The 12,504-nt window shown below is 41.1% G+C and overlaps 1 protein-coding gene across 1 annotated transcript in view; it reads left to right on the top strand.

The window, feature by feature from the left end:
* The window catches only part of NELL1 (neural EGFL like 1), a 633,167-nt gene that overhangs the window by 194,911 nt on the left and 425,752 nt on the right, over nucleotides 1-12,504 (top strand). Inside the window, exons 6-7 of the mRNA XM_030200710.1 lie at nucleotides 7,611-7,683; nucleotides 11,205-11,287. Coding sequence (XP_030056570.1) covers nucleotides 7,611-7,683; nucleotides 11,205-11,287 — 156 coding nt within the window. The remainder of the gene's footprint in view (nucleotides 1-7,610; nucleotides 7,684-11,204; nucleotides 11,288-12,504) is intronic.

Genomic DNA, 12,504 nt, shown 5'->3' with positions numbered 1-12,504 from the left:
TTCTAACCACAATCGCTCAACTGCAACACTATGCACAACTTTGTCCAAAAACACACTCAGAACCTTACTGTACCATAAATATTACACTGGGCAGACCTAATACACCAATATACCACCTATACGGAAAATGCAGACTGTCAACAATATGAAACAAGGGATCATATCATCACAATTCTCAAGTAGAGCCACAAAACACCCTAATTCATGTTTAATGTGGGATAAAATGCCATAAATAAGTAAATAAATATAAACTTTTAATGTTGAGCACCTGATTCTCAAAGTGGACATATTCCAAACACTATAATGAAAATAAAATTATCTTTTCTACCTTTGTTGTCTGGTGTCTTTTTCTGATCATGCTGGCCCAGTATCTGTTCTGCTGCTATCTGTCCTCAGTGCAGTTCAGGAAGTCATCCTTGTTAAATATCTCCCTGGCAACCCAGGACACCTCCAGCCAACCCCCCCTGCTTTCCCAGCAGTAAGGTAAACAAACCATAAACCAATTTCTACAACTGCTAGAGGGCTTTCACTGCAGCTCCTGCTGTGAGGATGGAGGTAAATCAACAATTTAATCCCCTCAGAGCAGCTGGACTCCACAGCTGATCCATTCTACTGCAGCAGGGAGGAGGCTTAGCCTCTCCAAGCCTCTTATACCGGGTGCCTATGGTCTGAGTGCTCATACATAGTCCACTATTCTAATTCCTTCTCCTTTCTTGCTTCAGTCTTCAGGCTTTACTTTCTTCATTTATGCTGATGATATTCACCTACTTTTCCCTTTTGACTCTCATTCTTCTTCTATTTATCCACTGATTTCTAGCAAGCTTGATGCAGTAGCAGACTGGTTAACTGGTAATAGCATGAGACCTGAGCCATCTATAACTGTTGCTATGATTTTTAACTCCCAACCATCTGATTCCATTCTTCCACAGTTTACTATCAAAGGGAATCTTCTTGCCTGTTCCTCATCTATGAAAATCCTGGGTATTTTGATAACAATCTCTCCTTCCAGCCCCCATATTTCTAAGAAAGTATCCTCTTCTTTTTCACTCTCAGATGGGTCTGCTCGATCTGCTGTTTTCTGGAACCTGCTTCGCTCCATATTCTTATAAATTCACTGGTATTATTCAAACTATTGCAATTCCCTCCTGATATGATATTCCTCTTCTATGAAAATCCTGTGTGTCACTTCCTGCCCCATATTTCTAAGAAAGTATCCTCTTCTTTCTTCACTCTCAGATGGATCCGCTTGATCTGCTGTTTTCTGGAACCTGCTTTGCTCCATATTCTTATACATTCACTGGTATTATCTAAACTTGACTACTGCAATTCCTTCCTGATATGTTTGCCTGTCTTGCAAATCCAAAACACTGTAGTTAAGCTTCTACATGACTGTAGGAAATGTGATCATGTTACCCCTCTTTTGATTTCAGAACATATGCTCCCAATATCTTATAGGATCTCTTTTAAACTTAATATTCTCTGTCATTACATGCAATCTTCTTAGCTAGTCTGTTGGTTCCCTTTCTCCTGCAAGGGCCCTACAGTCTGCTGCCCAAGGGCTTCTGACAGTTCCATCCTTCTGTAATGTTTTCTTAGACACCACCAGACCCTTGTGTTTTACTGTAGCTGGTCCAAATCGCTGGAATGCCCTCCCTCTTTATTTGAGGCTTGAACATTTCTTTTCTAAACTCAAGTCTTAGCTTCAAACATATTATTTCTCCCTGGGATTTCCTTCATGTTCTGAAAATGATTAATTTGCACATTTCCTTTCTGCACCACAAGCATGCTTCCTGGAGCAGTCAGTCGTGCCACCTTTTTGTGTTCTCCCTCCAAGACTCTTACCTTTCTTCACTTTGTAATTCTTTTCTCTCCCCACTCCCCTTTCGTTCCTTTTGTTTGTATTGTTTATTGATTGTAGTTTTGTCTCCTTCTCCCCTCCCCAAGCAAATTCTCTTTTACTGTGTACAGTGCTTAGATTTCTTTTTGAAAATGTTGTGGTATATCAAATAAACTGAACCTGAGTGGGTTGGGAATGGCTGGTCTATTGTATACCCAACTTCAAACTGTACACCATTGCATTTAGGGCATTTTATTGAATACTGTGTAGTCAAATGTTGGCCCTTATGTACCTATGTGTATACATACGCACATCTATACTTGTATTCTAGTCATTCACTCATGTTCACCTAAACATTGGTGCCCCTGTATAGAATGACCCTCTAACTGCTATGGTGCTGCATTAACCATTAGCTCATGTTAATCGCCATGTTAACAGCTTTCTAACTAGGCCCCAATATAATTTCACAGCCAGAATGCTGGGATTTATCCTGTTATGTGCTTTGAGTATATTCTTTGTGTAAATGATTTGGATTATGATTGTTATCTAACGTTTTATTTGGCTCAGGGTGATTTAGAAAATAAACTCATGTCCTGGAAGGTAATTAATAATTACATCCTTTCTAGTCAATTTTCAATAAACGCTTACCGATCAATATGCAACTATTGCAGTCAGTGTTCTTTTTATGTGCTGGCTATGGCAGCTAAATAAAGTGGAATTCAGGTCTGTTATCTAGATAGTGACCGGCACTGAATACCCAAGTACAATGGGCAGCATAGGACCTATCTGGATCACTCTCCAGATAAAGGTAGGACAGAACAACTGAGAATTGTATGGATAGCAGTTAGAACATCGCTGCTTTCTGTCTAACTTCCTGCTCTCACTCTTCTCACATACCACCCCAGCACAGTCCGGATATGACCTGTAAGGATATTCAGCCTATCTGGATCGCTCTCTAGATAAAGTTAGATCAGAAAAAAACAAGAGTCATATGGATAGCAGTGATAATATTTCTGCTTTCCATATGGGAACCCACTCTGCTGTCACTCTGTCCATTCACCACCGCGGCATGATCTGTGAGGATAATTAGCATGACTGTCCGATTAGTGTCACTGAATATCAACGGTTAGTGGTGGCTGCCATTTTTCAGATAAATTCCTTTAAATATCATGCCCTTAGGGGGGAATGGGCATCTAACGGTTAGTGCAAGCTAATTTTTAGCACGTTCTAAAAATGCTAGTGCTACTTGCCTAAACCCTCTGAAATGGAGAGTTCAATTTAAGGTTTTGTGCTTGATTTATAGGGCAATGCATGGGCATTTCAATTCTTTAGCTATAGTTTTGTAGGTTTACTGTCCACCTCGTCCTTTAAGGTCCACAGTTAAAATGTTGTTAAATGTTCCCTGTTACAAGCAGCTCGCATTCCTTAGATCAAAAATCTTCTATGTGGAGGGTGCATGCCATTGGAGTAATTTCCTAGTAGAATTATGCAAAATTGGGAGTTATCTTCAGTTTAGGAAACTACTCAAACTTACTCGTTTACCCAGGCTTATGATTTACAGTTTTTATGTTTTTATTGTACTTATTTTAGGTCCTTTTTTGTTTTTTTGAATTGTGAATGTATTTTTGTACACCACTTAGAATTGTTGATAATGGTGTTTATAAATCTTGTTATAAATAAATAACATTTGAATTAATGAACCTACATTTTCAGTGGAAACCACTTAAATGTAGGAACCTACAGTAAAACCTAGGAAGTAAATATTCAGTGGGATGAGCAACACAAAAAGCAGTGCAGATATTTTATCTGTTCAAATTTATAGTGGATCTTCAATCAGACTAAATCAAGCCTGGATGCTATAAGGATAACTTTTCCATAGAGAGTTATTCCTGTTATTTCTGCATTCACACTCGAATGCTTAAGATAGACAGAGAGTTCGTGAATTTTGATGCTCTCTTTATACATTTTAGCCCTAAGTAAATTTCCAGAAGGATTGATGAAGGCTCATATTTCCTAGATTAAGGGGCTCTTCTTCTAAAGCTTAACATGCGCCAATTACATTAGCACATGCTAAATGTTTCTTGTCCTATTTTATACCCATGGGCCACGTGGCATTTAGCACACGCTAAGCTTAGTAAAAGGGCCCCTAAATGCCCAATCCCTTGAAAATTCATTCCTTTACATTTTTTTTAAACCTTCTCCTTTAGAGTGGAGGAGTAGCCTAATGGTTAGAGCAGCAAGCTGGGATACAGGGAAGCCCAGTTCAAATCCCACTGTGGCTCCTTGTGATCTTGAGCAAGCCACTTAACCCTCCATTGCCTCAGGTACAAATTTAAATAATAAGTCCTCTGGGGACAGAAAAACACCTGTTGTAATTGAAAAGGTTATGAGCCAAATCCCTTCCCTTCCCCCATGTTTTTCTTTTCTTCACTGTTCAATGCCCTTTGGTCATTGCTGCTTAGTATAGTGAAAAATCAAGTGTGCATTTGGTTCCTCCGTGTGTGAAGTTTGAGTTTAGATTAGTGGCTTCGAATCACATAAACAGCACAGATTCAACAAACATGCTAAATTAAGGTGTCAAGGCTTTGAAGGGTAAAGATGCATGCACTTTCCCTAGGAGGTAGCTAACTGGCTTACGGAACATCAACTTGTCTGTAACCCTGATAAAACAGTGGCGTGCTGGGTTACAGAAACTGCCTCTCCACCATCACTAGTGCCAATCCTTTTTGATAGATCAGTAACCCCAGTTACATCTTTTCGTTATCACGGTATCTTTCTTGACTCTACACTCTCCTTTTCACCTCAAATTTCCAATGTGCCTAAAACAAGCTTTTACTTTCTCTGTAAACTTAGAGCTGTCCATAACTACATAGATACTGACTCTCTTTGTACATTATTCTATGCAATCATTAATTCAAGATATGACTACGGCAATACCATCTATGCAGGTATAATGTGATCCAACCTTAAACATCTACAAACTCTCCAATACTCTGTCAGGCCAAATGTTATGATCATGCTACTCCATTATTGAAACAACTGCACTGGTTACCAATAGAATAGAGTCCAGTATAAAATATTGACATTAGTTAATAAGTTTCTTCGTAGTGGCACACCAATTTATTTATCTTTACTCCTTATTCCCTACACACCCGCATGTGCGCTTGGGTCACTACTTAACAATTGGCTTGTTATTTCTCACCCACAGGCCCATTGGGCCTCTACTCAAAGTTCTGCATTTTATTTCTTGGCTCCAGCGTTGTGGAATTCTTTGCCAAAGCAATTGCATCTGGAACATTCCTATAATGTATTTATTTGTTTATTACATTTGTACCCTGCGCTTTCCCACTCAAAGCAGGTTCATTGCGGCTTACATAGTAATTGGGATTACAAAGTATTGGTGGAGAAAAATAAGTTGGGTATTATCGGAGTAATAAAAGAAATAGGAATGTAGAACTGCAGGGATGAGGGGAGTAGAAGAAGTATGAGCAAGGGTAAGTGAGCAATTGGAGGGTAGATGAGGCGGAGGGGAATGGGCAAGAGTGAAGGGAGTAGGAGAGGTGTGAGTAAGGGTAGGTGAGCATTGGGGGAGGGGTCGATGAATGTTTCTGCTGAGTTAAAGACTTATTTGTTTGAATTAGCTTTTATAACTTCTAAAGTCTTGTCTGGAATGTGAGACATGGTGGCACTCAGTGAGACTACAGTTAGTGAATGAATGAAAATGTTTTTATTTATCTATTGTCTGATTGGTTCTTTCCTATCTTACTATGGAGTTTTGCTTTTATTTCAGTTTTAATTGTATTATTGCATAGTGAACCACTCTAATTTGTATTGCAAAAAGGGAAGTATATTAAATTTAATAAATGATAAATGATCATTTTTAGGATTTAAGAAGTTATGTAGGTGACTACTTAGCACTATTTTATAAAGACACACTGGTGCTATGAGGGGCATTTTTGATATGTCTATATCCAGTTTTGGACATTTTGATGAAAACGTCCACAAATCAAGTAGTGAAAATGACCATTTTCAAACCAGAAAAACATCTATCATTTTTCTTTGAAAACAACCATTTCCTAGTCATTGTTGTGCTTAGTATGCCCATTTTTTGGACCATTAAAAACCCCCAAAAACCGTCCAAGTGAAAAATGCACAAAATCAAGCCATTGGGACATAGGAGGAGCCAGATTTCCTAGTAGACTGGCCACACAGTGATCCCAGCAGAGCAGTGGGGCACCCTAGAGGGCATTGCAGTGGACTTCACATAAAAGGTCCTAAGTACACATCTCACCATTACCCCCTTATATTGTATGGTGAGCCCTTTTTAAACATTCAAATGCAGATTTATGCTACTTTTTGAGTGTTTTTCTCTTTTGAAAATGAGCCCCTATCAGGGGCATTTTCAAAAGAGAAAGTCGCCCATCTTCCGACACAAATCGGGAGATGGTCATCCTTCTCTCAGGGTTGCCCAAATCGGCATAATCGATAGCTGATTTTGGGCATCCACAACTGCTTTCCGTCGCGGGGATGACCAAAGTTCACGGGGGCGTGCTGGCAGTGTACCGAAGGCGGGGTGGGGGCGTGGTTAAGAGATGGGCGTCCTCGGCCGATAATGGAAAAAAGAAGGGTGTCCCTGACGAGCATTTGGACGACTTTACTTGGGCCCTTTTTTTCACATCCAAGCCTCGAAAAGGAGCCCAAACTGACCAGATGACCACCAGAGGGAATCGGGGATGACCTCCCCTTACTCCCCCAGAGGTCACCAACCCCATCCCACTCCCCCCAAAAAATTAAAAAAACATTTTTTTCCAGCCTCTATGCCAGCCTCAAATGTCATACCCAGCTCCGTGACAGTAGTATGCAGGTCCCTGGAGCAGTTTTTAGTGGGTGCAGTGCACTTCAGGCAGGTGGATCCAGGCCCATCCCCCCCACCTGTTACACTTGTGGTGGTAAATGTGAGCCCTCCAAAACCCACTCGAAACCCACTGTACCCACATTTAGGTGCCCCCTTCACCCCTTAGGGCTATGGTAGTGGTGTACAGTTGTGGGGAGTGGGTTTTGGGGAGGTTTGGGGGGCTCAGCCCGGAAGGTAAGAGAGCTATGCACTTGGGAGCAATTTGTGAAGTCCACTGCAGGGCCCCCTAGGGTGCCCGGTTGGTGTCCTGGCATGTGAGGGGGACCAGTGCACTATGAATGCTGGCTCCTCTCATGACCCAAATGCCTTGGATTTGGTCGATTTTGAGATTAGCGTCCTCGGTTTCCATTATGGTCGAAAACTGGGGCTGACCATCTCTAAGGTCGACCATCTCAACATTTAGGTCGACCATCTCTAAGGTCGACCTAAATGTTGAGATTTTGGTGTCCTCGACTGTATTATCAAAACGAGAGATGGACGCCCTTAGAGATGGTCGTCTCCTTTCGATTATGCCCCTCCACGTGTCTTTGTAAAATACCAGCTTTAAGTGCAGAAATCACACTTGCCCTGCAGGTGTAAACCCGTTACTCCAAGTCCTGAGGAAGTGTAAGTGTCTCTGCTTGGATTATGCAAGAATGCACAGTTAATATACTTGTGAACTCTGCCCATGAGCCACTCAATCCCTGCCCTTGTAGACATTTGCCTGCACACGCTATTGTGTTACGGCTCATACTTATACACCAGTCAGTATTTTTATGAGCACATTTACACGTATCAATGTTTTATGAATGTAATTGCTTTGTACTGTTTAACTGTTTCACTATAGCCCATACTACCACTCTCTCTTCTTTCACAAAGGGTATTATGCAAGATGTGAAAATCGTCTTTATGCCAAATGGATACATAACGCAGTGTCCTAATCTGAATCGCAGTAAGTACTAATTAATTTATTTAAATGCTTGCACATGTACAGTTGACTATCACTGATTTCTGTATGGCTAAGAGAACCCAAGAATAATCTTAGAAACATGTTATTATGTGATATTGGTAACAAAGATTTCCATATTACACCAAATATGTACAGATCAACTCATTAATACTCAAATATATTAATGTGGATCCTGTTAATTTATAGAAGTTAATTGCATCTCAAGAGATATTTCCATCCTGCTGATCCTTCAGGAAGAAGTTAACATGTTTGTCAATGCTCTTGGGTTTTCCCTGCTAATATTTAAAGGGGCGTAATACCCCAGATTCCAAACCTTACCAGCACTAAAGCACCTGCCTTCCAAAACTCCCTCTCAGAATGCAAGCCTCCCTGAAACTTACTTCCCTAGAATCCTCCCAAAAAAGTGTAAATGTGTAAGCCCTACCCAGAGCAACTTCAACCCCAAAGGAAAAAGTATTATTATTGTTATTAGCATTTGTATAGCGCTACCAGACGCACGCAGAGCTGAACACCTGATACAAAGAGACAGTCCCTGCTCAAAAGAGCTTACAATCTAAATAATACAGACAGACAAGACAGTTACGGGTGAGGGAAGTAATGGGAGCTAAAAAGCAGCAGTGAAAAGGTGGGTTTTCAGCATAGATTTGAAAACAGGTAGAGGTGCAGCTAGATGTATAGGTCCAGGAAGTCTATTCCAGGCATAAGGTGCCGCGAGAGAAAAGGAGCGAAGCCTGGAGTTAGCAATGGAGGAGAAGGGGGATGACAAGAGAGATTTGTCCAGTGAGCGGAGTTCACAGGGAGGAATATAGGGAAAGATGAGAGTGGAGAGGTAATGGGAGGCTGCAGAGTGGATGCATTTAAAGGTCAGTACGAGAAGTTTAAATTGAATGCGGAAGCGGACAGGGACCCAGTGAAGTGACTTGAGGAGTGGGCTAGTGTGGGTATAATGATTCTGGCGGAAAATAAGTCGTGCCACAGAATTTTGGACAGATTGGAGAGGAGAGAGATGGCTGAGCGGAAGACCAGTGAGAAGTAAATTGCAATAGTCCAAGTGAGAGGTGACAAGGGTGTGGATAAGGGTTCTGGCAGTGTATTCAGAAAGGAAGGGGCGAATTTTGCTAATATTGTAGATAAAGAAACAACAGGTTTTGGCGATCTGTTGAATATGCGCAGAGAAGGAGAGAGAGGAATCAAAGATGACTCCAAGGTTGCGAGTACCCTCAAACCTTCCTCCTTCCCTATCCTCTCCTCCTACTTGCAGGAGTGCACAGGTTTCTAAAGAGGCAGGGGCCAGCTCTGGTCACTCCTGCCCCATCAACACTATTATACAAAATAGCACCAGCTGGTCCCAGGCTCTGCTTTGTCCCATACAAGAAATTATGATGGGCATTTTATCCTGTGGGGGTGGATTCAAGGCGGTTGGATTATTGAGAGTGGGAGACTTGTACGGTCTTGTTTTTCAGAAGGTGGTTCTGGAATGGGGGCCATGGTTTGGTGTGGGATAGGAAGGTTTTGAACTTAGGGCATCATTCCTCTTTAAATATCATTGAAAGGGAAGAGAAGTGCATTATCAGTGTTAGTAATATCTGCCTGTTAACCTCCTTATTGTGATACTCACAAAACTGCGGCACAGTTACTACAGTTTAGAGAATACTGCAGGAAGTAATCCATGATAAAAACAGGTGTTAGAGCCTTTGCATGGTTTAGAGCTTGGGTAGAGCTGGCACGTAGCTGGCTAGTGATGATATTCAGGCCACCAACCAGTCAAGAATGCAGATAAAATTAGGACAGGAAGAAAGGTGTACTAATTTTATCCACCAAGCTACCTGGTCACATGTCTGAATATTGTCTGGTGCCTGAATAACTTTCAGGTTATCTGGGCTGTTGACACACATATTCAATGATGCCCAGCATTGAATACCCAGGTTTAACTTAGCCTACACCTGTCAGTGGCTGAATAACCACTGACCACTCTGGGCTGAATATTGTCAGGTGAGCTAATTGTTTTGTTTAGCAAGTCTTAACTACTTTTTATACCAGCTCTTCCCCCAGTTAGGATTAAAATCTATATATGAGGCATAAAAAATTGGTGCTGAAACAAAATAAGCCTAAGTATCCTATATAATAATTCTCACCTCCAACAGGATGTGCCTGGGACCATGCCTGCCGGAAGTGGTCTGCTAGGCAGGTGACAGACAATTTGGCAAAGCAAAACAATCTGAGTGCTGGCCATTAGGACGCAGGGTTGATAGGAGAGTTTTAAAAGACTGAAGGAACCAAAAGTGTTCGGGGGGGGGGGAGGGGGGGGCAAGTTCTGAATGAATGAAAGAAATGAAAATTTACGAGAGGAACACAATCTGAATGCCGGGCATTTGTACACAGGGTAGATAGGACACTTTTTTAAAAAAATGAAGGACGTGAAAGTATTACATCTTGGGGGAGGGGTGAGGAGGAAAGCGGTGGGGTATCCGGATACTTGGGCGTTAGGGCCATGGGGGTACATAGACTTTTGAAAGCCTTAAGGAACCCAAAGTGTGGGAAGGAGGAAGAAAAGGAGGGGAGGGAACAGGGTGAGGGGCATTAGGAACAGGGGAGGGGGCCCTGTCACACACTCTCATACAGACAGTCTCACTCTGTCACACACCTGCACATTCACTCTGGCTCTCTCTCTCAAACATACATACTCCCAGGAAAACCTTGCTAGCGCCCGTTCCATTCGTTCCAGAAACGGGCCTTTTTTACTAGTAGTCTATAAAGGGCACCTAAATATAGGTGTACTTTATAGAATAAGCCTAAATTTGTGTGCGGTTTATAGAATATGCCGAGCACCCATCCGCATTACTAAATTTAATCACAGCAGTTACACCAAATAAAACTTGGTGTAAATACCAACATCTAAATTACGCACAGACTTGGGTATATTCTATAACCATGCACACAGACTTTAGACTGTATGAGTCTGGTTTCACATGTCTGTAAGTGTCAGAGTGCCTTTCATGTCACAGGCCACGTCCACGTAGTAGACACCAGTCACATCTGACTAGTGATAGTCTACTGGAATCCAATTCAAGAACAGTTCTTAAAGTGGGAAATCCATGTAATGATATTTATTGAAAACATTCTGAACAAGTGTTTACATTTTCTTACAGGTTTATGTATTTAAGGCTTTTATAAATTGTTGAACCAGTTATATGATAAATGTTTATTTTTATATACAATAGAGCCCTCATTGAATTTCCTCACAGTGCATTTGAAACTGGCTACAGACACAGTTTAAAATGCACTGCCTGATAGTTTGAAAGTACTTCCCCAATTCATAAGTGAAGGGAGATAAAAGAGGGTGGTACTGTAATTGATTTTTAATCTGTTATAAAATGCCACCTTAAATTGGAAGAACTTGATCTGTGTTATGATTTCAAGCAAGAACCCATCATGCTGGGTTTTTTTTTCCAACTATTATCAGGCATCCTATTTATTTCTTCTGTTATACTTCTTTTATTGAGCATGCCCAACCTGCAGTGATTTCTTAAGTCTGGTGCAAGGAATCATGGATTTGCAGGAACTCTTGGCCAAAATGACTGCAAAAGTAGGTACCGCAACATCACTGGCAGTGTCTTTGTGTTCTTCATTTCTCTTTAGTGCTTTGACCAAACTATTAGATAAGCCATGAGCATTGCTGGCATTTTCACTCTTTCGTATCATATCTCAGTTCATCTCTCCTGCTGTCAATGAGACTGTGTATCGGACAATCAATGACACGTAGTCCCTATACTCTAACGTATTGTCTCTCTGGGCTTCTAACGTTCCATGTCAAAGAATAGATTAAAAAAACACTGCATTAGAGAAAGATTGTAGGCCTCAGATATCTGTTACATGAATATGCTTCCATGTTGCCTATTATGATGCATCATTTGTATTCTACCAACAATTATCCTATTTACGTTATATAAATGTTCTACTGAGCAGTTTTAATAGGTGTATTTCTGGCACTGTATCTTGTTATTAATAGTATTTAATTCACTTAGCTCCAAGTTTACTTCATAGATTGTATTTTGTGCTTACAATCTACTATCGTTATGCTGTTATAAGTTCTTTATATCAAGCTATATCTGTTTCACACCGCCTTGGGTGAATCTCTTCATAAAAGTGGTTAATAAATCCCAATATTTAAATAAATAGAGTAGAAAATGGGTTTCAATGCCATTTTCACCAAATGACATGAAATACAGTTCTGAGGATATGTACAGTAGGGGGTCATGAGGCAAGGTGGCATTGTGATGTGTCCTATGGGGGGGGGGGCAATTAATTTTATAAAAAGGCACCTGTGTCAAATCTGGAAAAAAGGTGCCTATTTATTTTAAGTCTATTTCATAATGGCATTATAGCTTCCTTTGGAGTTTATTTTCGAAACACGTGGATGTCTCAAAATACCGAAATGGACATCTATATGCTTGAAACATCCAAATCTTGATTTTGCAAAGGCAGAAAAAGGACGCCTGACACTGCAATATGTCCAAAAAGCAAGGGGGCATGTCTTGGGTGGGACGAGAGAGGGCCCAAAATCAGGACATCCAGCAGTGATTACCAAATGGGAAGAAATGTAAAGAAGGATGTCCTAAATTAGACCTGTTTCAGATACGTCCAGGGTACAAAAAGGTGCTCTGACCAATGGAGGGATTAAGGCATGACACCTCCTTAACCCCCCAGTGGTTGCTGTCCTCTCCCTGTCTCCTGAAAGTGAAGCTGAAAGGAGATACGAGGCTCTTTGACAGCTTCAGGTACTATGGGCATCCTTAACAATAC

Source organism: Microcaecilia unicolor, chromosome 4 (assembly GCF_901765095.1).
Source record: "Microcaecilia unicolor chromosome 4, aMicUni1.1, whole genome shotgun sequence".
Taxonomy (NCBI): domain Eukaryota; kingdom Metazoa; phylum Chordata; class Amphibia; order Gymnophiona; family Siphonopidae; genus Microcaecilia; species Microcaecilia unicolor.
Note: the sequence above shows the minus strand (reverse complement) of the source record. Positions and strands in the feature narration are given on the sequence as shown.